At 39.6% G+C, this 25,202-nt stretch overlaps 2 protein-coding genes across 4 annotated transcripts; both read right to left on the bottom strand.

The window, feature by feature from the left end:
• Positions 1-2,028: 2,028 nt before the first annotated feature.
• Positions 2,029-5,067, bottom strand: LOC139407639 (polymeric immunoglobulin receptor-like). Of its 2 annotated transcripts, none has more exons than XM_071151476.1 (6): positions 4,843-5,067; positions 3,971-4,300; positions 3,518-3,844; positions 3,025-3,292; positions 2,710-2,810; positions 2,029-2,536 (listed from the first exon to the last, which is right to left on the bottom strand). In XM_071151476.1, exons 1-6 carry the CDS (start codon positions 4,889-4,891, stop codon positions 2,481-2,483), a joined length of 1,131 nt encoding a protein of 376 aa, XP_071007577.1. In that variant the 5' UTR covers positions 4,892-5,067; the 3' UTR covers positions 2,029-2,480. The 2 variants fall into 2 exon arrangements, with proteins under 2 accessions (XP_071007577.1, XP_071007578.1); XM_071151477.1 differs by having other exon boundaries at positions 3,025-3,289; positions 4,843-5,044.
• Positions 5,068-8,675: 3,608 nt separating this feature from the next.
• Positions 8,676-22,879, bottom strand: LOC139406641 (zinc finger and SCAN domain-containing protein 2-like). Of its 2 annotated transcripts, XR_011634010.1 has the most exons (7): positions 22,552-22,845; positions 16,353-16,442; positions 16,039-16,224; positions 15,356-15,592; positions 11,878-11,965; positions 10,002-11,717; positions 8,797-9,916 (listed from the first exon to the last, which is right to left on the bottom strand). XR_011634010.1 is itself a non-coding variant. In XM_071149478.1 (6 exons), the coding sequence occupies exons 2-6, from the start codon at positions 16,401-16,403 to the stop codon at positions 11,098-11,100; spliced, it is 1,182 nt and encodes a 393-aa protein (XP_071005579.1). In that variant the 5' UTR covers positions 16,404-16,442; positions 22,552-22,879; the 3' UTR covers positions 8,676-11,097. The 2 variants fall into 2 exon arrangements, 1 of the variants encoding a protein (XP_071005579.1); XM_071149478.1 differs by having other exon boundaries at positions 8,676-11,717; positions 22,552-22,879.
• Positions 22,880-25,202: the final 2,323 nt, after the last annotated feature.

Raw genomic sequence — 25,202 nt, forward strand, 5'->3', positions numbered from 1 at the left:
GCCTTGCGAAAGTATTCGGCCCCCTTGAACTTTGCGACCTTTTGCCACATTTCAGGCTTCAAACATAAAGATATAAAACTGTATTTTTTTGTGAAGAATCAACAATAAGTGGGACACAATCATGAAGTGGAACGACATTTATTGGATATTTCAAACTTTTTTAACAAATCAAAAACTGAAAAATTGGGCGTGCAAAATTATTTAGCCCCCTTAAGTTAATACTTTGTAGCGCCACCTTTTGCTGCGATTACAGCTGTAAGTCTCTTGGGGTATGTCTCTATCAGTTTTGCACATCGAGACACTGACATTTTTTCCCATTCCTCCCTGCAAAACAGCTCGAGCTCAGTGAGGTTGGATGGAGAGCATTTGTGAACAGCAGTTTTCAGTTCTTTCCACAGATTCTCGATTGGATTCAGGTCTGGACTTTGACTTGGCCATTCTAACACCTGGATATGTTTATTTTTGAACCATTCCATTGTAGATTTTGCTTTATGTTTTGGATTATTGTCTTGTTGGAAGACAAATCTCCGTCCCAGTCTCAGGTCTTTTGCAGACTCCATCAGGTTTTCTTCCAGAATGGTCCTGTATTTGGCTCCATCCATCTTCCCATCAATTTTAACCATCTTCCCTGTCCCTGCTGAAGAAAAGCAGGCCCAAACCATGATGCTGCCACCACCATGTTTGACAGTGGGGATGGTGTGTTCAGCTGTGTTGCTTTTACGCCAAACATAACGTTTTGCATTGTTGCCAAAAAGTTCAATTTTGGTTTCATCTGACCAGAGCACCTTCTTCCACATGTTTGGTGTGTCTCCCAGGTGGCTTGTGGCAAACTTTAAACAACACTTTTTATGGATATCTTTTAGAAATGGCTTTCTTCTTGCCACTCTTCCATAAAGGCCAGATTTGTGCAATATACCACTGATTGTTGTCCTATGGACAGAGTCTCCCACCTCAGCTGTAGATCTCTGCAGTTCATCCAGAGTGATCATGGGCCTCTTTGCTGCATTTCTGATCAGTCTTCTCCTTGTATGAGCTGAAAGTTTAGAGGGACGGCCAGGTCTTGGTAGATTTGCAGTGGTCTGATACTCCTTCCATTTCATTATTATCGCTTGCACAGTGCTCCTTGGGATGTTTAAAGCTTGGGAAATCTTTTTGTATCCAAATCCGGCTTTAAACTTCTTCACAACAGTATCTCGGACCTGCCTGGTGTGTTCCTTGTTCTTCATGATGCTCTCTGCGCTTTTAACGGACCTCTGAGACTATCACAGTGCAGGTGCATTTATACGGAGACTTGATTACACACAGGTTGATTGTATTTATCCTCATTAGTCATTTAGGTCAACATTGGATCATTCAGAGATCCTCACTGAACTTCTGGAGAGAGTTTGCTGCACTGAAAGTAAAGGGGCTGAATAATTTTGCACGCCCAATTTTTCAGTTTTTGATTTGTTAAAAAAGTTTGAAATATCCAATAAATGTCGTTCCACTTCATGATTGTGTCCCACTTGTTGTTGATTCTTCACAAAAAAATACAGTTTTATATCTTTATGTTTGAAGCCTGAAATGTGGCAAAAGGTCGCAAAGTTCAAGGGGGCCGAATACTTTCGCAAGGCACTGTAAGCTGATAGACTGTCACAGATTCACTATCACTCACATTTAAGGCTTTGTAGCCCCCTTCAGAATCCAAATAATGGAGACAAAAGACCATTGTACCTTGTACATCTTTCATTTTCAAGAGACATTTATTGAAACAAGAGAATAATAATAATTATAATAACAATAATAATAATAATAATACTTGTTTATATTTCATTTACAAGTGCTCTGCATGTGATGCTTGCTACACAAATCAATGATTCAAATGTCCTTCCCCTCACAGCAATATCTCCTCCAACCATGAATCTGATTACTTTCCCTTTGGTCTTGACTCTGAGAGCAACGGAGGATGATAACTCAAGGTGGAGGTGAAACTATTGCTTTTTTTATTCATTAGTGTAGATATACTGTAACAGATAAGCTAATTTAGAATTTTTTTTTTTTGGTTTTCTAGTTGGGACTGGGAGAGATATCTGGATATTCTGCTGAAAGGTGCTGTTGGCCTGGTATTTTTGGCATGCACCATCCTAGCAGCTCTGGTGATGAGAGACTACCAAAGTAAGTGCTATGTATTTTTATCACTTAAATCGTTGAGTCCAAATATCTTATAAAAAATGACCATGTATGATAGCTAATTACACATGATATCTATTTGTGGGTATGTGTGCTCTTATGATGACAATTCATTTGAATGGTTTGCAGCCATAACAGAATAATCTATTGAAATTGTTTAATGTTTCATGCATTTTTTCTCTGTTCTCTACCTAATGGTATGTTATTACTACAATACATTTACTGTACATGTGATTATTTTGGTTGATATTAAAGCAAACTTACAGTAATTTTTATGATCCAAATGTATTTTTAGGCTCTTTTAATTGATATCATTGATCTTGATTTATCACCAGCTCAGTCATCTCTCCTTCCACAAGTCTGATATCTGACAGGAGATAAGAGAGAGACAAGTCAAGGGATTGGGTAGCTTTATAACAGTGATCAAATGGTCAGGTTAAAAAAGGAAACAGTATGTTCCCAAGAAAACACACTAAAAATGTATTTATTTATTTTGGAGCCGAAAGAGAAATTATAAAGTTGAAGGAGGAGAGCACTTACTATTCCTGGAAGATCTATAGATGTTGACTGCAGCAATAACAACAATAACCAACAACACCATGGCCAACACAATGAGAATAGGAGCATGCCAGGGCAGGTTTCTAAAATTGAAAATAACATAAAATCATGGTCAAAGAATGGTAACAAAAAGAAAAGTTGTAATTTGAGGAAGCAGCATAAGTTAGAAACCGTAACTTGACTCACATGTAAATCCATTTTCATACAGAGGGTGACATCTTGTGGCAAAGCATAGAAGTAATGCAGCAAAAATAGTGAACTTTGAATAGAATTCTATGAGTATCAATCAAAACATACCTGATTTTCTTGTTAGAAGATGTAGATTCGGTAGAAGGACAGCATGTAGGTTGTGCTGTTGTTAGTGAAGAAGTCAGTGTGGAAGAATGGATTGTGATGTATGGAACTGAGACGGATGGATATGGAGTTGCAGAGCCATATGAGGATGTTGTCAGAGCAGAGTCTACTGTGGCGGAAGGGTTTGTCTTTGAGGCAGAGGTAGCTGTGGAGTCTGTGAATGTCGAGAATGCGGAGTGTAACATGGGCAGCGTTGGAGTAGTCACTGCTTCTGTGGAAGGAAACATGGGTAGGAAGTCAGAAATGAAACAAAAAATAACCTTATTTTGCTTCTGAAATAATACTGCAAATATCAACTTCAGTGTTAGTGTTTTCAGTATAACAATGTTCTCATTGATGAAGAAAAAAAGCTTCAACAGAATACTACAGCACAAGCATAAGGTGGTGCAAACAAACTACAGTGTAACAGTGCTTCACTCTACCAGCATCAACTGACCTGCAGTGTTCCTGTGTGCTGTAGATCTCTGAGTGACATTGATATGAACTGCAGCCTGTAGGTCTCCAACAGAGCACCAATACCAGCCTGCATCTTTCTTCTCTAGTTCTTTCATTGTCACATTGAACACTCCCCTCTTGCCATCACTGATCACAACAGATGCATTCTGGCTAGTATCTGTCTGTGTCTGACAGGAATGCCGGTCCCCACTCCTGCACCACTTCTTCTCTTTGCCTCTGAGTGTGTCACTGTAGAGACACTGTACACTGACACTGCCCCCCTCCTCAACAGATACCAGCTCATCAACCACTGACAGATCAGGAGAGCCTGATGGAAAAGATGTGCAATATTATTACTGATGTAATATGCTACCTTTCCCCAGACTTTTTTACAGAAATTATGCAATGCAAAAAGTAGTGTAAGGTAAAAAATGTACATTCAAGTGGAGCTTACCTTGGGTGACTGTGAGCTCCACGGAAACTTTAACATCCGGCTTGCCTATCGCGCCCACTTTCAGAGCACACCAGTACCTGTTGGTGTCAGTCTCCTGTAGGTTATTCATGGTCACAGTGAAGACCAGCTCCTCTGGAATGTCTGTGATTGACATGCCTCCTCTGCTCCGCCTTGGGTCGGTGCTTGCCATCACTGTACATAAGGCCCAGGTTCTGCCCTTACACCAGTATTTGACATGGTCTCTGAACATGCGGTGGTAGTGGCAGGGGATCGTGATGGCGCCGCCACTCTTTGCAGTACTTTTTGTCACCGTCCACAGGCTGTTGCAACCTGTGTTGAATGAATAGATAGTAGACTGCTCAGTACCATCCATTTCAAATATATTTGTGAAAGCTGTATTAGAATAAGCTGGATAATGGTTTGTTCTGTCTATTGAAAAGCTAAAATATCAAATATTTGTTTGTATCTCTAAAAACATGATTTATGAGTATAATACAATTTTTACTCAAAAGAAAAGGGGGATATCGGGTGGACAGTGAGGTATGAAGACACCACAGGCCAATAAAACATTGCACAACAATTTCCTTTTTCTTCACAGTATGCTAATACTGCTTCCTCTAATATAAGAGAACAGTATTGAATGTAGCACCTATTTCTAAAACATAGATTATTTTTCACTATGTGTCGGCCTATATTTTGTTGTTTAGGGAATGCAATATTTAGAAATTACCAAGGCAATTCTTTAAGGGCTTTTCATGCAATTACCACACCCAAGACTTAAAAACACTTTAGAATCTGATTAACTATCAAAAGTTAGAGACCCCCAAGACATCCATCAACATACTCATATTCATTGTAAATGAGAGGCTCACCTGGTGGTCCATGGACAAAGACAAGGATGAGAAGATAAAGGGGAACCATGTGTACTTATTTGTTCTAATTGTGTCAATATCAATGTTAGTCTTCTCTCTCCTTAGTCAAATAGACGTGTACAGCATGTCAAAGTAATATGTAAATGTGTGAGCTGGTGCAATCCGCATCAGTGTGTCTGCTCACAGTGTCTCCTAGTAAATCAATCTGAACATATCAGTGGGTATGATTGCATTTGCAAGAACATTGACTCTCACTTCCTAATCAGTGCGTCAGACACACAATGAAACTTCCTATGAGTAACAGGTCTGTGCGTTATAGTAACCCGTTACTGTGCAACACTGTACTGGAATGTCTACATGTGTTCATAAGTGTTGCAACTTACAATTGCCACAGTTTGTTTGGTCAGAATGAGGTTAGAAGATTATCAAGTTAGTCAATGGACAACCACCAATGGAAGTCTGTCTAAATCACATCACAATGAAAAATAATTTCATTTTAGTGTATTGGGAACTGAATTAGATGATTTCACTTAATGATGATCCAATTCATACCACTCTAATATAAGTAATGTTGTGTTATTACAATTAATTATAATTCATAATAAGTTGTTTATTCACCTACTACTCACATTCATCATCATATCTGTACTTCTACAGATGGAGGTTCATTACAACTTTACTCTAATGTTGATTTTCTAAGTTTCATTCCTGGTTGAACCTTTTCCCACAGTTAGAGCGGACTAGTGTTTTGGTTCCACTGTGACTGAGGAGATGGGTTTTCAGGTGAGCCGCTCTGAAGAAACTCTTGTCACACTGACAGCATTGACACGTATTCTTCCTTGTGTGGCTCTGCTGGTGGCGTTTAAAATTTCCCCTTTGACATTTTCTGTGCTGGAGGTGTCTCCCTGTTGCAACTTGTATGAAAGAAGATTGATTTTGATAGACTTTAGGTGCGACTGCTCTTCCCTTTTATTCACCTTGAAATCCCCATTATAGATGGCGATGAGGATGGGATGCTAAGGTTTTCACCAGTGCTCGGTGCTCGGCAACGCTTCAGAATTAGCTTTCTGGAGGTGAGTCAAACGTGTTCTCCTCTTTTGTGGAGCATTCCGTGCATGATTTCTCTCACTGAGAGGTTGTCTTCCCTTGGTACAGTGCCTTCAGAGAGTATTCATATCCCTTGACTTTTTTTTCCTCACGCGTCTACGCACAATACCCCATAATGACATAGTGAAAACATGTTTTTTGAAAAATGTTAATCGTGTGAATAACCATCTACATACATATTAACACCCCTGAGTCAATACTTTTGAGAAGCACCTTTGGCAGCAATTACAGCTGTGAGTCTTTCTGGGTAAGAAAGACTAAGAGCTTCCACTCCTGGATTGTGCAACATTTTCCCATTATTGTTTTCAAAAATGTTCAAGCACTGTCAAATTGGTCGTTGATCATTTCTAGACAACCATTTTCAGGTCTTGCCATAGATGTTCAAGTAGATTAAGTCAAAACTGTAACTCGGGGCCTCCCGAGTGGCACAACGGTCTAAGGCACTGCATCACAGTGCTATCTGTGCCACTAGAGATTCTGGGTTCGAGTCCAGGAGACCCATGGGGCGGCGCACAATTGGTCCAGCGTCATCCGGGTTAGAGGAGGGCTTGTCCTTAGAATACTTATTGACTCAAGACATTACAGCATTTAACTTCTAAAAAATGTGAGAAAAAAAAAATCTAATTTAACATTATTGTGTATTGTGTGTATTTAACATTATTGTGTATTGTGTGTATTGAGCCAGTGACCAGCAATCTAAATTTGATCAATTTTAAGTTCAGGCTGTAATACAACAAAATATGGAAAAAGTCAAGGGGTGTGAATACTTTCTGAAGGCACTGTACACTACATTACCAAAAATATGTGGACACCTGCTCATTAAACATATCATTCCAAAATCATGGGCATTAATATGGAGTTGGTCCCCCCTTTGCTGCTATAACAGCCTCCACTCTTCTGGGAACACTTTCCACTAGATGTTGGAACATTGCTGCTTCCATTCAGCCACAAGAGCATTAGTGAGGTCGGGCACTGATGTTAGGCCTGGCCGACGTAACATAAAGCTCCCGACTAACAGTTATTCTGCTGACATTGCTTCCAGAGGCAGTTTGGAACTCGGTAGTGAGTGTTGCAACCGAGAACAGATACATTTTTACATGCTACGCGCTTCAGCACTCTGCGGTCCCGTTCTGTGAGCTTGTGTGGCCTAACACCTCGAGGCTGAGCCATTGTTGCTCCTAGACATTTCCACTTCACAATAACAGCCCTTAAAGTTGACCGGGGCAGCTCTAGCTGGGCAGAAATTTGACGAACTGACTTGTTGGAAAGGTGGCACATTGAAAGTCACTGAGCTCTTCAATAAGGCCATTCTGCTGCCAATGTTTGACTATGGAGATTGCATGGCTGTGTGCTCGATTTTATACACTTGTCAGCAACGTGTGTAACTGAAATAGCCAAATCCACTAATTTGAAGGGGTTTCCACATACACTATATATACAAAAGTATTTAGATTTTGGTATAAAGAGCCTCGTTGTATCATCAAGTAATAATATTGGTCTTATTGTAGTCAACTTGGTTAAAAATGTATACCAGTATCAGACACCAATGGACTTTCTGTACCGTGGCAGTCTGAACAAAGTCAGGAATTCTGTAAGTACAAGGTCAGCAGAGTGGAAAACCAAATCAGCTGTGTGTGGTTTGTGTGGTGGAGCAGCAAAACTAAATCTTGAAAACTCAAGTGACATCTGCCTTGGCGGTGTTGGCCTGGTGGAAAAGTAACCAATCGGTTTACTGACCACACAATTGCTAGAGCTCTCCGGGACCAGCGATTAGCAACCACCGGCTGATCTCCTTTGTGACACTGCTATACCAAAAAAAATGTGTTACTGTGTGTATTTTGTGTAGCAGGGTAGTGAAATCTTGTTCAGATTAGTTTTAAAAAGTCAGCCATAAAGAGCCTGTGTTCAGTGTCACATTGTTGGTTCAGTTTAGTGACTAAGGTTGAGAAGCCCTGGGGGTGGCACGACCACTCGATCTGGTTCTGTGAAACCAGACAAGGGGGGGAGCACCGTTCAAGGTAGAATTGTGATTACTTCACTTCAACAAGCTGTATACATCTCTAGGAGGTGCAATCTGCTGGGTTCTCTAATCTCAAAACTGATGGTCACAATTGTGAATTCTGTGAGTTCCGCTGTCAGGGACCAGGGTTTAGCAACCCCCGGTCTCCTTTTTGATACTGCTTTGCAACGCTTGCAGTTAGCCACTGATTCCTTCCAAACCAATCATTGTTGAATTTGCGACTTCCAACTTGTTGTGTCATGTTTATGTCCAATGGCCGATGAGCACCAATACGTTTTATCTATAATTTCTCTTCATATGACAAGGATTTGCCAGTAGATTTTCAACTTGATTCATGATGACTTCTTGTCTAGCTTGCTAGGTAAGATTTTGAAAGTATAATGTTGACATGATCAATCCAATCAAAGCTTCGGTAGATATAACGTGATTTGACGTCATTTTATTTAACTTCTTGGATGGGGACTTCTAATGTAAATCTATGGCAGCACCCAAGGAGCTTGAATTTCCGAGCTCTCCCTGTAGATTTTGTGGTGACGTAGTGACCCCATGAGTGACAGAACACTGAGCCAATCACAGCACAAGTAGAGGACATTACCAACCCCTAAGCTCTGTAATTTACGCTGGCTGCCCCACCACCACCGAAAGCACTGAGCTAGGCTGAAACACCTGCATTTTGGCGCTGCCTTACTCAAGAAAGCAAAAAAGATGTTTGTATGCGGCTTTATTAACTTAATGTTGTTCTTTTACATTGTTTGCGAACTGATATGTGACACGTATTAATGCCAAAATAACATGCAAAACCCGTCAACAACAAAAAATATATATATATATTCGTATTTTTTTGCTAAACAGGTAGGCTCTACCCCACATGCCCTGAATGATGGGTTGCCACTGGTCTACTTTTGGAACTATGGTTCTATATTTGTGACTTGCCTTTCACCATCCCCTGTTAGATGTCTGCTTCTTTTGTCATAGTAGAACAAAGTTACAAAAACATGGAGGTATGTGAAGGGCCAGACGTGTGAATGGCTGGAGCTTTTGGTCAAAATATAAGATTAGGCTGAGAAGGCAGCCGTGTTGATATGTGACATTTCTCTGACAGGACAATAAATACTCTTGTCTTTTTTTTTTAGAAAAAAAAAGTATGTGAAGCCCTTGAGTTGCCTGACAAATTTCATGACTGTGATTGAGTAGTTCAAGTGATAGTTACTACGTTTTTAATTTGGTGAACATTGATATAAGACTGATGTATTTTATAGTTACATATTAATAAAAAAATAACAGACATTTATAATATAGCAAATAAAGAATATCCAACAGAGATTGGTAATTCTACAGTAAAACTTAAGACTAAAATACAAACTATTCCTTCCAATAATGAGAAAGTAAAGGGTGCTGTGTCCTCCCTGTGAACAAAAGTGTTTCATTTTTAAAAACCTGTTGGGAGCCACACTTGGGGCTCCAGGTTAGAGTAAATGAAAATAGGAGTATGTGTAATTTGAGACACTTATTGGATAATCCTGGAGTATGGAATGTTTTACTTTTAGGTGGACAAATTAAATAGAAATTATAACTAATATGACTTTTTGTTTGGTAAAAAAGGCTATCATTATAAATAAGAATTTGTTCTTAATTGACCTGCCTGGTAAAATAAAATTAAAATAAACAGACAGCTCAGCACTATGTACTTAAAATGTAATATATGCTGTATTTGTTTATCCTGAAGGAGATATACAAATATGATATTACATTTACATTCACATTTTAGTCATCTAGCAGATGCGCTTATCCAGAGTGACGTACAGTGCTGAGTACATACATTTTCATATTTTTTCGTAGCGGTCCCCAGTGTGAAACAAACCCACAACCCTGGCTTTGCAAGCGCCATGCTCTACCAACTGAGCCACACAGAACCATATCTACATATCTAATGAAAAGGGGTTTAACCTCATTCAAAACCAGGGGGAAAAAATAAAATCAATGGGGGATCTGACAGTTCCAGTGGGAATGGTAGATCATTTTGTTGTGAGACAAGAGTATAACTATGCCTGTGTTTAATCAAGAACAGAGACACGTGTTGATGACTAATCATGTGTGTCTTGTTAAAAATTATTGTGTCAAGAATGTACTTGTGGTAATATGTATTTGTAATGGCCTAATTAATCTTATAATTTCCTCGAGGTGATGGCCATTCAGCCCCCAGAGGGTACCTATATGCATCCGATTAATTTGACCAGATCAGTGCAAGACCCCAGCCTCTCTAACCAGCTGAAAAACAGCATCCACAACTGCCCTGTCTCTCAACTACTAGGCTGAGCGAAGCAACCTGTGTACAGCATCTGAGCTATCGATGCATGTGTCCTGAGACTAAGCACATGGAGCAGGCATGGGGAGATCTTATCGAAACTTCTATCATGCTACTGGTGTGTGGGAGAATCTGATGAGGCAGAATGTGCAGCAGGTGATGGTGGTGAAAGCTTGTGTGGTTGGTTAAATACAACTCCTGGACATTGACATCGGGACATCATCATCAAAGCCATCTCTAATAGTCATACATGTCATTTGTGCTGTTAACAATTGGAAGAAGCCTGCCTGTAATTGATTTGGGATTGCAAACAATGTTGTTGTTGTTTAAATGGCAGATTGATTGTAGTAATCTATATGCATTAAGGCATCTGTGGTCATAGGGCGCGACACGTATATTTATGTCTGTTTGACCAAAGGGGGACTGTAAAGGGAAAATGAATTGATCAATTATTTTCCAGTATTTGATTTACTGATTATATTAATTGGTATGTAATTAGCATGATTATATGTGTGGGAAGACATTTCCCTTATTAGTCTACAATTATCTGTTGGAACTAAGTAAAGATGTTCATACTTTTGACCTATTTAACTAACAATATCAAATGTCTGCCAGTGTTGAATGTTATGGTTAAAGTTTGACACCAGACTGAGTCGAGGGCACACATCTGTGACACTTTGAGATTCTGTAGCAGATGATATCGTGACTTCCTTCAAGCCTCTCAGGCTGGTGTTTATAGGACATTAGGTGCTGTGTGAACAATTTCTCCCCTGTACGTGTCAACTGATGTATGGTATGGTCTCTGAAAAATCCAAAACAATTGTCACACAGAGCACTGAAAAGTATTTTTTCCTTTGTGTGTTTTCTGGTGTGCTTTGAGAGCTTCTAGCTGGCCAGAGGACTTCTTACACCTGTGGACATTATAGGGTCTATGTCCAGTGTGGGTCTTCTTATGTGTCAACTGATGTCTCTTAAAATCTCTGGAAAAGCAAAAACATTTGTCACATTGAGAGCATTTATATGGTCTTCCTGTGTGGATCATTTCATGTCTAATCCGTTGGGATCGTTCTCCAAATCCTTTCCCACACTCAAAGCATTTATATGGTCTCTCCCCAGTGTGAGTCCTTCTGTGTGTTTTAAGTGATTCAGCGCAGACATAGCTCTTCCCACAGTCTACACAATGATAGGGTTTCTCCCCTGTGTGAGTCCTCTGATGCGTTTGCATGACATATTTATTGTAGAAGCTTTTGCCACATTGCGGGCAGGTGGCTGGGGTCAGCTGTACACTGTTTTCTTTTTTTGCTATGATTTTCCCAGACTTCAACATTGCGATGTACTCTTTGGGGTGGTCCCTCTTGAGGTGCCCATGGAAAAAGCGCTCTATGGTGAAGCCGAGCGCACATTGGGGGCATGGATAGAAGGAGGACACACCTTTAGAGTCACCTAAAGGAAAGAGAAAAACAAAATGAATTGCAGTTCTATTTCAATAAAGAGCCGTAGCTAATGAGCTAATGTAACACAATCATATGTCTACACAATAACTGCAATCCACCCCACCTATGTTACACACTGATATCAACATTATTCGCTTTCTCATCTGTACCTGGTGCAGTCCCTTGATCCAATGATGTCCTGCTGCAATCTTCAATCTTCAATCCTACTGAAACGTCATGCTCATCGTTTTCACAGTCCTTTGAAGCAGAAATGAGGGTGAATTCAGTTGAGTCCTAAAGTCAGTTACCTTCAACAATTGGCTAAATACTAACTAGACCCAGCACTCAAGCTAGTATCTGCTCAAGAAAGCTATACTTCGTGTTTGTGAAATCTTAACTTTATTATGAAGCATTAGGCTTAAAAAGCGACTGAACGCACCGATTGCACGTTTTTCTGTTGCTCATGAAGAAAAACAAAATTTCAGTCTTGGGGGTGTGGTTCAATGTGGCGGATACTGGGTGTTTGTCCCCCATGAGACACCATAGGACACCATAGGTACAAAGCTAGTACCACTTCCTCAAAACAGTCAGAATGAATCTAAAATAACTTATGAAATCTGTAATCAATTTTTACAGAGGAGGTTTTAGTGGCGCAATTTTACATCTAGCTAAGGTGTTTGGTGCAGTATATCTTAAGTACAAAAACGCGCTACGTGTTGCCTTATGAAAACAAATTCAGAGTCAATCTGCTGCGCTGCTGGACAGGTCTGTCTCACTAGGCAGGTTTCTATTGAACTAGGTTAATTTGACAAAAGAAATTTTGCAAAAAAAAAAAAGCTCTAAAGAGCGACATTTCTTCGTTCAACAGGGGTGAATTTTCTTGTTGTCAACAAATGATGATGGAAACAGTGTTTTTCGAATAAACGCTTGCCGAATAGTTTTGATGGTGCACGTAACTATAAAGCTCCACTCCACTCCACTCCACATTTAAATCTAAATTCCTACTCCTTTCTACAGTTGAAGTCGGAAGTTTACATACACCTTAGCCAAATACATTTAAACTGAGTTTTTCACAATTCCTGACATTTAATCCTAGTAAAAATGACCTGTCTTAGGTCAGTTAGGATCACCACTTCATTTTAAGAATGTGAAATGTCAGAACAATAGTAGATAATGATTTATTTCAGCTTTTATTTATTTCATCACATTCCCAGGGGGTCAGAAGTTTAAATACATTCAATTAGTATTTAGTAGCATTGCCTTTAAATTGTTTAACTTGGGTCAAACGTTTCGGGTAGCCTTCCACAACCTTCCCACAATGAGTTGGCTGAATTTTGGCCCATTCCTCCTGACAAAGCTGGTGTAACGGAGTCAGGTTATAAGCCTCCTTGCTCGCACACACTTTTTCAGTTCTGCCCACAACTTTTCTATTGGAGTGATGTCCACTCCAATACCGTAACTTTGTTGTCCTTAAGACATTTTGCCACAACTTTGGAAGTATGCTTGGGGTCATTGTTCATTTGGAAGACCCATTTGCGACCAGGCTTCAACTTCCTGACTGATGTCTTGAGATGTTGCTTCAATATATCCACATCATTTTCCTTTCCTCATGATTGCCATCAATTTTGTGAAGTGCACCAATTCCTCCTGCAGCTTAGCACCCCCACAACATGATGCTGCCACCCTCGTGCTTCACGATTGGGATGGTGTTCTTCGACTTGCAAGCCTCTCTCCTTTTTCCTCCAAACATAACGATGGTCATTATAGCCAAACAGTTCTATTTTTGTTTCATCAGAACAGAGGACATTTCTCCAAAAACTACAATCTTTGTCCCCATGTGCAGTTGCAAACCGTAGTCTGGCGTTTTTATGGCGTTTTTGGAGCAGTGGCTTCTTCCTTGCTGAGTGGACTTTCTGAGTGGTCGATACAGGACTCGTTTTACTGTGGATATAAATACTTTTGTACCGGTTTCCTCCAGCATCTTCACAAGGTCCTTTGCTGTTGTTCTGGGATTGATTTTCACTTTTCGCACCAAAGTACGTTCATCTCTAGGAGACAGAACGCGTCTCCTTCCTGAGCGGTATCAAGGCTGCGTGGGTCCATGGTGTTTATACTTGCGTAGTATTGTTTGTACAGATGAACGTGGTACCTTCAGGCATTTGGAAATTACTCCCAAGGATGAACCAGACTTGTGGAGGTCTACAATTTCTTTTCTGAGGTCTTGGCTGATGTCTTTTGATTTTCCCATCATGTCAAGCAAAGAGGCACTGAGTTTGAAGGTAGGCCTTGAAATACATCCACAGGTACACCTCCAATTGACTCAAATTATGTCAATTAGCCTATCAGAAGCTTTTAAATGCATGACATAATTTACTGGTATTTTCCAAGCTGTTTAAAGGCACAGTCAACTTAGTGTATGTAAACTTCTGACCCACTGGAATTGTGATACAGTGAATTATAAGTGAAATAAGCTGTCTGTAAACAATTGTTGGAAAAATTACTTGTGTCATGCACAAAGTAGATGTCCTAACCGAAAACTAGTTTGTTAACAAGAAATTTGTGGAGTGGTTGAAAAACGAGTTTTAATGACTCCAACCTAATTGTGTGTAAACTTCCAATTTCAACTGTATATGTATATTTCAACGATAAAAACAATGCTTCATTGCAGGACAAAGATTGTCTTGACTTTCAAGAATGCCTAAATTGCTTCAACTTTGTTTTCTTGTTTGCTTAATGCATGTTTCACCATCCAAGTATTATTTCAGATCTACAGGAGTGCAAGTCACACCATGGAACGGACCGTAGCGATATGTTGGCACATGAGAATTATTAGAATATGGCAAATATTAGTAAATTCTCGCAATCTATCCATTCTGGCTATTACTCGCAACCTGAGACATGAAACAGATAGGTGGGAGGGCACACAGGCTGTCGACAATTTCTTTGCCTAAATGGATAATGGAAACACTTTAATCACTTCATTTTTATTCGACACTAGGCTTTTGCAAAACTTTATTTATTTTTTAGATGCGATTTCATTATGTCCAGCTGTTTTTAATCAACACAAGACAGTTCAATGGAATTTTCTATGTGAACTTTCTAAATGTCAACAGGATAAGTTAATGACAAAATAGCTAGAGTCTGTGTGCTCTGCCGTGCAATTGGATATGGCTCAATCACCGCAGTTCTTTATCCCATGTTAGTGAGCATTGTTGAAATCAAAACCCAACCCAAATCTCAAATCCTACAAAACTCAGTTTTGGAATATACTGACTTTATGACCAGAATTCACCTACTGGCAATTTTTTGTCCATTTTGGCAATGAAATAAATGTTCCTGACTAATCTCGATGTCACATATGCTGTTTTCAATGAGAGAAGTTGGTTCTCGAGTTCAGATCTGGTTTAAGTTTAGACATTTTCGCTACACCTATAGCCTACTTATTATATGTCAGTAGCACACTCCAAATGCAGTCACATAGTGTCAGAAAACATGAAGGTTGAAGGCTAGTTTTGTGGTTTGGTGTACACAGCTTATAATAGGTAGGGTAAAGAATGTTCAAAACTAGTGGAACAAAAAAACGTTCAGTTTGACCATACAAAACATCTCAAAGTATCTATTTCACTGTTATTAAATGCTTAAACTCACCCGCACATTATCACCTTCCATCTCACTGTCCTCTGTATCATCTGTATCAGAGTATGATGGTGATGTTTCCAACGGCTCCCAAGGCACTGACACTTTCACAATGTTCTCATCTTCTGACTTCAACTCATCTTCATTCTCTTCTTCCTTCACTGTAATTAAGGTAACCTCCTCTTCATCTACTGGCAGAAGGGAGCATTCTTCAGACTCCTCTTTGACTGGGGCTGGTGAAGGCAGCACCTTACACAGAGAAAACATCATTCATTCAGTATCAAGCTTATATCATAAAATGTTGATGTTAGCTAAAGGGCAATTCCATAGTAACGGAATGATGATGAGACTCCAGGCATTAAAGATATACAAGCATGTACAATTATATTCGTATTCCTGGATTAATTTACTTCTGATGCCTTACATTCTTTTTTCTGTCGAAAACCTTCATAAAAGGCATTGGGTAAAGATACAATTATATTTGTAAGTTAATTTATGTATATCTATACATCGGCTAATGTAAAAAAGGTCTTTATAAATACATTTGATTGATGCCATTTTCATGTATTTGGTGATAAAAGCTTGACGCCCATTCAAAAACAGTATGAGACTGCACCAGGAAGCAGGCGGGACTTATATAGGGTATAACTCCTGGCTTTGCAAAGGTGCTTGCAAAGTGTTGAGGAGCTACTTACCTTGCCTTTAGGTCCACGCTCTTGCTCTGCGACTCCATGGACGTCTGAAACTGTTTCAAAGGAAGGATCTTGTCCATCAGTGCCCTCTTTTTTAAAAACCTGTGATGTTTCAACTCCTAATGGCACAGCTGAAATCTGACATTCTTCAGCCTCCTCTTTAACCTCACTCCAATGCAATGATTGATCCTAGAACAGACCACGGTTGGTGTTAGAATAAACCATAGATCAATAAAACATCTAGTTGATTATTTTAGATATTGTATAATTCAATTGTTTCTCATTTTGAAGAATGGATCAAATTTGGCTCAACCTACAAAAAGCTCTTCTGACTGACCAATATTTCCATATCTCACATATTGATCCATTGGATCCAATTTTCAGAAGATGATGATCAGACTCGTGACCTGTCAATAACAAAATAAACCACCCAAATGTTGAGTTAGATCAAAAGGCTTAACAACAAAGCCAAAATAAAAGGCAACAATGGCACCAATGTTGATGTTAGCTAAAGGGCAATTCCATAGTAACGGAATGATGATGAGACTCAGATTTTTCACTTGAAATGTACATCAAACAAAACAAATTAATTGCAAGTTAAGTTTAAGTCAATGTGTTTTGTAAAATCTTCAATGCTAAACATAGCATTGTGAATGCAAAGAGGACTCGGCCCACCAAATAAGTTGAGTGAACTGGCAAAAGAGTTGATTCCTCATTCAAAGTCAAGGCCAGTGTGAATAAAATGAATAATAGTGAAGAAACCAAAACTTTGAAATAACACATGGAATCATGTAGTAACCAAAAAAGTGTTAAATCAAAATATATTTTATATTTGAGATTCTTCAAAGTAGCCACCCTTTGCCTTGATGACAGCTTTGCACACTCTTGGCATTCTCTCAACCAGCTTCATAAGGCAGTTACCTGGAATGCATTTAAATTAACAAGTGTGTCTTATTAAAAAGTTAATATGTTAAACATATTTCCTTCTTAATGCGTTTGAGCCAATCAGTTGTGTTGTGACAAGGTAGGGGTGGTATACAGAAGATAGCCCTATTTGGTAAAAAGCCAAGTCCATATTATGGCAAGAACAGCTCAAATAAGCAAAAGGAAACAACAGTCCATCATTACTTTAAGACAGGAAGATCAGTCGATTCGGAAAATGTCAAGAACCTTGAAAGTTTCTTCAAGTACAGTTGGAAAAACCATCACGCGCTATGATGAAACTGGCTCTCATGAGGACCGCCAAAGGAAAGGAAGACCCAAAGTTACCTCTGCTGCAGAGGATAAGATCATTAGAGTTACCAGCCTTGCAGCCCAAATAAATGCTTCACAGAGTTCAAGTAACAGACACATTTCAATATCAACTGTTCAGAGGAGACTGTGTCAATAAGGCCTTCATGGTCAAATTGATGCAAAGAAACCACTACTAAAGGACACCAATCATAAGAAGAGACTTGCTTGGGACAAGACACAAGCAATGGACATTAGACCGGTGATTTTTGGTTCCAATTGCTATGTCTTTGTGAGACGCAGAGCAGGTGAACGGATGATCTCTGCGTGTGTGGTTCCCACCGTGAAGCGTGTGTGATGGTGCTTTGCTGGTGACACTGTCTGTGATTTATTTAGAATTCAAGGCACACTTAACCAGCATGGCTACCACAGCATTCTGCAGCGATACTCCATCCCATCTGGTTTGTGCTTAGTGGGACTATCACTTGTTTTAAAAAAGGACAATGATCAAACACACTGCCAGGCTGTGTAAGGGCTATAAGACAAATAAGGAGAGTGATGGAGTGCTGCATTAGATGACCTGGCCTCCACAATCACCCGACCTCAACACAATTGAGATGGTTTGGGATGAGTTGAACCGCAGAGTGAAGGAGAAGCAGCCAACAATTGCTCAGCATTTGTGGGAAATCCTTCAAGACGGTTGGAAAAGCATTCCAGGTGAAGCTGGTTGAGAGAATGCCAAGAGTGTGAAAAGCTGTCATCAAGGCAAAGGGTGGCTACTTTGAAGAATAGATTTTGATTTGTTAAAAGCTTTTTTGGTTACTACATGATTCCCTATGTGTTATTTCATAGTTTTGATGTCTTCACTATTATTCTACAACGTAGAAAATAGTACAAATAAAGAAAAACTCTTGAATGAGTGGGTGTGTCCAAACTTTTGACGGGAAATGTATATATAAATCATTGCTTAGAAAGCAGCTGTCATTTTCTGACCACGTGGCAAGAAAAACATTGGGTGCTCCTACCATCTCTGGCCTCACATGAATTAATGGATTTGAGGGATTAACTAGCATTCAAATGAAAGCCAACCCTGATGTTATTTAGAAACCCAAATTATTGTTTGAGAAGTTGATAAATAGCTTGTTTTTTATATAATATAATATATATATATATATATATATATATATATATATATATATATATATATACATACACACACACATATATATATGTATACATATATACACACACACACACACACACACACAGACATACATACACACACAGTTGAAGTCGGAAGTTTACAAACACTTAGGTTGGAGTCATTAAAACTTGTTTTTCAACCACTCCACAAATTTCTTGTTAAACTATAGTTTTGGCAAGTCGGTTAGGACATCTACTTTCGACATTACACAAGTAATTTTTTCCAACAATTGTTTACAGACAGATTATTTGTCTTATAATTAATTCACTGTATCACAATTCCAGTGGGTCAGAAGTTTACATACACAAGTTGACTGTGCCTTTAAACAGCTTGGAAAATTCCAGAAAATTATGTCATGGCTTTAGAAGCTTCTGATAGGCTAATTGACATCATTTGAGTGAATTGGAGGAATTGACCTGTGGATGTATTTCAAGGCCTACCTTCAAATTCAGTGCCTCTTTGCTTGACATCATGGGAATATCAAAAGAAATCAGCCAAGACCTCAGAAAAGAAATTGTAGACCTCCACAAGTCTGGTTCATCCTTGGGAGCAATATCCAAATGCCTGAAGGTACCACATTCATCTGTACAAACAATACTACGCAAGTATAAACACCATGGACCCACGCAGCCGTCATACCGCTCAGGAAGGAGAAGCGCTCTGTCTCCTAGAGATGAACATAATTTGGTGCGAAAAGTGCAAATCAATCCCAGAACAACAGCAAAGGACCTTGTGAAGATGCTGGAGGAAACAGTTACAAAAGTATTTATATCCACAGTAAAACGAGTCCTATATCGACATAACCTGAAAGGCCACTCAGCAAGGAAGAAGCCACTGCTACAAAACTGCCATAAAAATGCCAGACTACGGTTTGCAACTGCACATGGAGAAATGTTCTCTGGTCTGAAAGAAAAATAGAACTGTTTGGCCATAATGACCATCATTATGTTTGGAGGAAAAAGGAGGAGGCTTGCAAGCCTAAGAACACCATCCCAACCGTGAAGCACGGGGGTGGCAGCATCATGTTGTGGGGTGCTTTGCTGCAGGAGGGACTGGTACACTTCACAATACAGATGGCATCATGAGGAAAGGAAAATTATGTGGCTATATTGAAGCAACATCAAGACATCAGTCAGGAAAATAAAGCTTGGTCGCAAATGGGTCTTCCAAATGGACAATGACCCCAAGCATACTTCCAAAGTTGTGGCAAAATGGCTTAAGGACAACAAAGTCAAGGTATTGGAATGGCCATCACAAAGCCCTGACTTCAATCCTATAGAAAATGTGTGGGCAGAACTGAAAAAGTGTGTGCGAGCAACGAAGCCTACAAACCTGACTCAGTTACACTAGCTCTGTCAGGAGTAATGGGCCAAAATTCAGTTTAAATGTATTTGGCTAAGGTGTATATAAACTTCCAACTTCAACTGTATATATAGTATGACTTTACTCGCATAAAAACTATGGATGGAAACGTGGTTAGCAGCTATGTTTCCATCCAATTGGCGACAGATTTCCATGTGACTATTCAAAAATTCACATAAAGAAATTATGCACATTTTCCCACCAGTGGTGTGTTTCCACCAAACAGACATGTAGATAAACGTCACAAAATTTGTACATTTTAATTTACTGAATAGAAACCGATAGTTTTGTCACAAAAACGGTTGCATTAAATAGCAAATGTGCCTACTCTAGCCAACAGCTCACAGATACAGTGCAGGTAGGCTAGTCTTAGTCTACATGAGATTATTTTGATAAGAGCGAGAATCTTTGTATTTGTCAAACTGCAGCCAAGCATCAATCATCACGTCACCAGAATAAGAACCTCTATATTTATTGGAAAGAAGCATCAAGATTACCAAGCACTTTCACCACCCTGTGAAGTTAATAATTGAATTAATCGATCATAATAAACTGCATGGTTTCACTAGTCATATTGGGAGGACCTCACACCATATCATCACGTGACTCCAAGTTTACTTTGATATGGTTATATCAATATTTGTGCATAATTAATTTTACCAACACAAAACGATCCCAAACATATCAAACTAACCAATTACCTGTCTGCGTTTGTAAACTGAACCGAACCTACCAGTTTCCTTCACAGCTGTGATTTTTTATATGGTATGAGTTTACTCACATAAAAACTGTGGATGGAAACATGGCTCCTGGCTATGACTGGTTGCCATCTATAGATAGATATACACTACAAGTATGTGGACACCTGCTCCTCAATCATCTTATTCCAAAATCATGCTCATTAATATGGAGTTGGTCCCCCCTTTGCTGCTATAACAGCCTCCACTCTTCTGGGAAGGCTTTCCACTAGATGTTGGAACATTGCTGTGGGAACTTGCTTCCATTCAGCCACAAGAGCATTAGTGAGTTCGGGCACTGATGTTGGGCGTCAGGCCTGGCTCGCAGTTGGCGTTCCAATTCATCCCAAAGGCATTCGATTGGGTTGTGGTCAGGGCTCTGTGCAGGCCATTCATGTTCTTCCACACCGATCTAGACAAACCATTTCTGTACGGAGATCGCTTTTTGCATGTCATGCTGAAACAGGAAAGGGCTTTCCCCAAACTGTTGCCACAAAGTTGGAAGCACAGAACATTCTAGAATTTCCTTGTTTACTGTTGCGTTAAGATTTCCCTTTACTGGCTCCAAGGGGTCTTGCCCAAACCATGAAAAACAGCCCCCAGACCATTATTCCTCCTCCACCAAACTTTACCGTTAGCACTAGGCATTGGGGCAGGTAGCGTTCTTCTGGCATTCACCAAACCCAGATTTGTCCGTCAGACTGCCAGATGGTGAAGTGTGATTTATCACTCCAGAGAACGCATTTCCACTGCTCCAGAGTCCAAAGTTGGCAAGCTTTACACCACTACAGCCGACGCTTGGCATTGCGCATGGTGATCTTAGGCTTCTGTGCGGCTACTCGGCCATTCAAACCCATTTCACGAAGCTCCTGAAGAACAGTTATTTTGCTGACATTGCTTCCAGGGGCAGTTTGGAACTCGGTAGTGAGTGTTGCAACCGAGGACAGACGATTTTTACACACTACACGCTTCAGCACTCGGCAGTCACGTTCTGTGAGCTTGTGTCCTACCACTACACGGCTGAGCCGTTGTTGCTCCTAGACGTTTCCACAGCACTTACAGTTGCCCGGGTAGCTATAGCAGGGCAGAAATTTGATGAACTGACTTGTTGAAAAGGTGGCATCCTATGACGGTGCCACGATGAAAGTCACTGAGCTCTTCGGTAGGGCTATTCTACTGCCAATGTTTGTCTGTGGAGATTGCATGGCTGTGTGCTCAATTTTATACAACTAGCAACAGCTGAAATAGCCAAATCCACTATTTGAAGGGGTGTCCACATGTAGTGTATATAGTATACACAAGTTCATTGAGGGTTGTCTGTTAGAAGAGCGCAAACGGTACATGTTGCTGCTGTTATTGTCCCAGTTCCAATCATTTCAATATCGATGTGAGTGATTAATTTGCGCGCGCTATTAATTATACAGTAGAACAAGCTGATCAATTCCAGAATTGAGTGACCATTTGGTAAATATTGGTGCGTATGCAGTTTCTAAAAGACAAATTTAGCAAGATACAAGTCATCTGAAAACGTGTTCCGAATAACTTATGCATTGGTCTTAAAAATATCACGACTTGTTTCAGCATATTGATTATGAATTTAAAAAAAAGTTTTGATACTCGGCCATATCAAAAAGACATGACAACAGGAAGCAGCAACAGTATAATTTAATGCATGTTTAAGCAATATAAATATATTTTTTTAATTCAACAGGATACTACATTTAGGTAAAAACTACTGAATGAGCCCAAAAACGTACTTTGATTTATTGATTTTGATGATATTAGTTCAATGAAAATGTTAAGTGTACGTGGAATTGCCCTAAACTAACTAACGTTAGCTAACGTTAACCTAGCTAGCTATTGTAGATAATTAGTTCTAGATGGCTTTTATAGTTAATGTTAGCTACACACCCAACGGTATCAAATGGCAATATTATAAAGCTCATATGTTTAGAAAAATATATATGCAGAAAATATATTTACCTGTCTGTAGCTAGCTACATGGACGCTTTTCAGAATTATCTGTGAGGGTCGGGTAAAATCGGTTATGTCTAGAAGGGATACAGTTTATGTCCAAATTTAATTTTCGTAGTAGAGTTTAGGGGAATTTACGCAGCAGGTTATGATAATTAGAGTAGCACGTTAGGGTCATTAGATTAAGGTTATGAAAATAGTTGGGGTTAGCTAAAATGCAAAAATATGTACGTCAATTCGACAAAATCTGTATCCCATCTAGACAGGGCCGGGAAAAGCAGGGTAAAACAGATATCTGTATATAATGACGAGATGCTCATGTCTCCGCCCTAACAATGGGAGTTGGTTGTCCGAAAGTCATGAAGGAAGGCGACAAGCTTAGATCCAAAATAAGCCCATAGAAACGCATCGTGCTTATTTTTGGACAGACGTTGGCGAGAGTGAAACCTCTCGCTTTGCCTCTTCCTCTCGGAGGAAAAGTTTATTATTTACATACGGAAACACGAGAAGACCAAATACCACCGAGTTTGAAAATACTTTCCTATTTTACTGCCAAGTGCTGTGCATACATGAAAGTGAATCCTACTGCCCTACGTTTGGTATAGAACGAAAAGGCCCGTCGAATGATTTAACTAGAGACCAATGTACGAAGAAGAACATACTTATAGGGGGTATTTTATTACATTATATATCCACTGATCAAAAATATAAATGCAACATGTAAAGTGTTGGTCCCATGTGTCTTGATCTGAAATGAAATATCCCAGAAAGGTTCCATATGCACAAAAATATTATTTTTCTCAAATTTTGTGCACACATTTGTTTACATCCCTGTTAGTGAGCAATTTTCCTTTGCCAAGATAATCCATCCACCTGACAGGTGTGGTATTTCAAGAAGCTGATTAAACAGCATGGTCATTACACATGAGCACCTTGTGCTGGGGACAATAAAAGGCCACTCTGAAATGTGCAGTTTTGTCACACAACACACTGCCACAGATGTCTCAAGTTTTGAGACTGCTGACTGCAGAAATGTTCAACATAGCTATTGCCAGAGAATGTAATGTTTATTTGTCTACCATAACGTCATTTTAGAGAATTTGGCAGTACGTCCAACCAGCCTCACAACCGCAGACCACAAATATGCAGTCATGTGAGATAAGGGTTTGCTGATGTCGACTTTGTGAACAGTGTGCCCCATGGTGGTAGACGGGTTAGGGTATGGGCAGGTATAAGCTACGGACAGCAAACACAATTGCATTTTATAAATGGCAATTTGAATGCACAGAGATACCGTGATGAGATCCTGAGGACCATTGTCATGCCATTCATCCGCCGCCATCACCTCATGTTTCAGAATGATAATGCACGGCCCCATGTCACAAGGATCTGTACACAATTGCTAGAAGTTGAAAATGTCCCAGTTCTTCTATAGCTTGCATACTCACCTCACGTCACCCATTGAGCATTGTTTGGGATGCACTAGATCAACATGTACGACAGTGTTCCAGTTCCCGCCAATATCCAGCAACTTCGCACAGCCACTGAAGAGGAATGGGACAACATTCCACAGACCACAATCAACAGCCTGATCAACTCTATGCAAAGGAGATGTGTCGCGCTGCATAATGCAAATGGTGTTCACACCAGATACTGACTGTTTTTCTGTTCCACCTACCCCACATTTTCCAGGAATCATCTTATCGTGTTACTGAATGTATCCAGAGTATTTTCAGATTTTGTAATCAACAAATGTGGCGTAAACTACAGTAGAATGCATGTAAAATCAACAGTGTAAGGTTTGGATTCAGTGTACACACCTTTGGTCTAATCATTTTCCCATAATTTCCAAACTGTGCCTTATCAATCGCTACCATGGTAATGCAAATGCATTTCATACTTATTCTGTAAGAAACATTTCAATTTCAATTTAATGGAATGATCTAAGTCTCCTAAGAAAATCATTGCCAATACTGGCAAGGAAAGACATTTCATTAAATCACAACTCAGTAGCTTTTCAACAGAATTCTGTTTCATTTATTTCAATCGGATTGCAACAATCATACAAACAGTACAAAATAATTATTTCAGAAACCCAAATTACAGGAATTTGTAGAACATATAGGCCATTACTGTCATTATTTGGCTGTCCCTGCACTTCCAGACAGGGTCAATCTAATTGTATGAATGTTGTCTTGAGGTGACAGGTGCATTTTGGTCATGTCAGTTGTTCATCTGTGAAATTAAATAAACATGAATCATGTTAGTAACATGCTGACAAAAAACACTGGATAACAATTAAAAACATTGAGGGAGGGTGTGTGTGTGTATATACTGTTCACACCTGTTCTGAGGATCTAAATCATTGGTTTTCTCAACCAATGAAATTAATGACCACAAGGTGCAAAACAGTGTGGGCTAATAAGAAATCTGCAAAGGCCCTCTCCTGGGAGATGGACAGGAAGTCTCCTTTGTTATCTGGATTAATCTGGATACGCAGGCAGACTGTAGGCAGGGAGGGACCAAAGAGAAGATCGATTATTCAGCAATAATGGTGGCTACCATTGATTATCTTCATATTTCAGTGACGTATAATACTGCTGAATGTCACAAGATTATGCAAATAAATTGACCGTGCAGTGTGTCAATTACCTCCCAGG

The sequence above is a fragment of the Oncorhynchus clarkii genome, chromosome 4, assembly GCF_045791955.1.
Source record: "Oncorhynchus clarkii lewisi isolate Uvic-CL-2024 chromosome 4, UVic_Ocla_1.0, whole genome shotgun sequence".
In the NCBI taxonomy this organism is placed as follows: domain Eukaryota; kingdom Metazoa; phylum Chordata; class Actinopteri; order Salmoniformes; family Salmonidae; genus Oncorhynchus; species Oncorhynchus clarkii.

Bases quoted from the DNA above. Each gene is read 5' to 3' on its own strand.
- LOC139406641 (XM_071149478.1), bottom strand. From the start codon at position 16,403: ATGGATCAATATGTGAGATATGGAAATATTGGTCAGTCAGAAGAGCTT. The intron at 15,593-16,038 runs GTAAGTAGCTCC...TCTCTGTGTAAG, and splicing joins AGCGTGGACCTAAAGGCAAG to GTGCTGCCTTCACCAGCCCC. The intron at 11,718-11,877 runs GTACAGATGAGA...TCTTTCCTTTAG, and splicing joins GGATCAAGGGACTGCACCAG to GTGACTCTAAAGGTGTGTCC.
- LOC139407639 (XM_071151476.1), bottom strand. From the start codon at position 4,891: ATGGTTCCCCTTTATCTTCTCATCCTTGTCTTTGTCCATGGACCACCA. The intron at 3,293-3,517 runs GTCAGTTGATGC...TTCCTTCCACAG, and splicing joins AGCACACAGGAACACTGCAG to AAGCAGTGACTACTCCAACG. The intron at 2,811-3,024 runs GTATGTTTTGAT...TTTCAATTTTAG, and splicing joins TCTTCTAACAAGAAAATCAG to AAACCTGCCCTGGCATGCTC.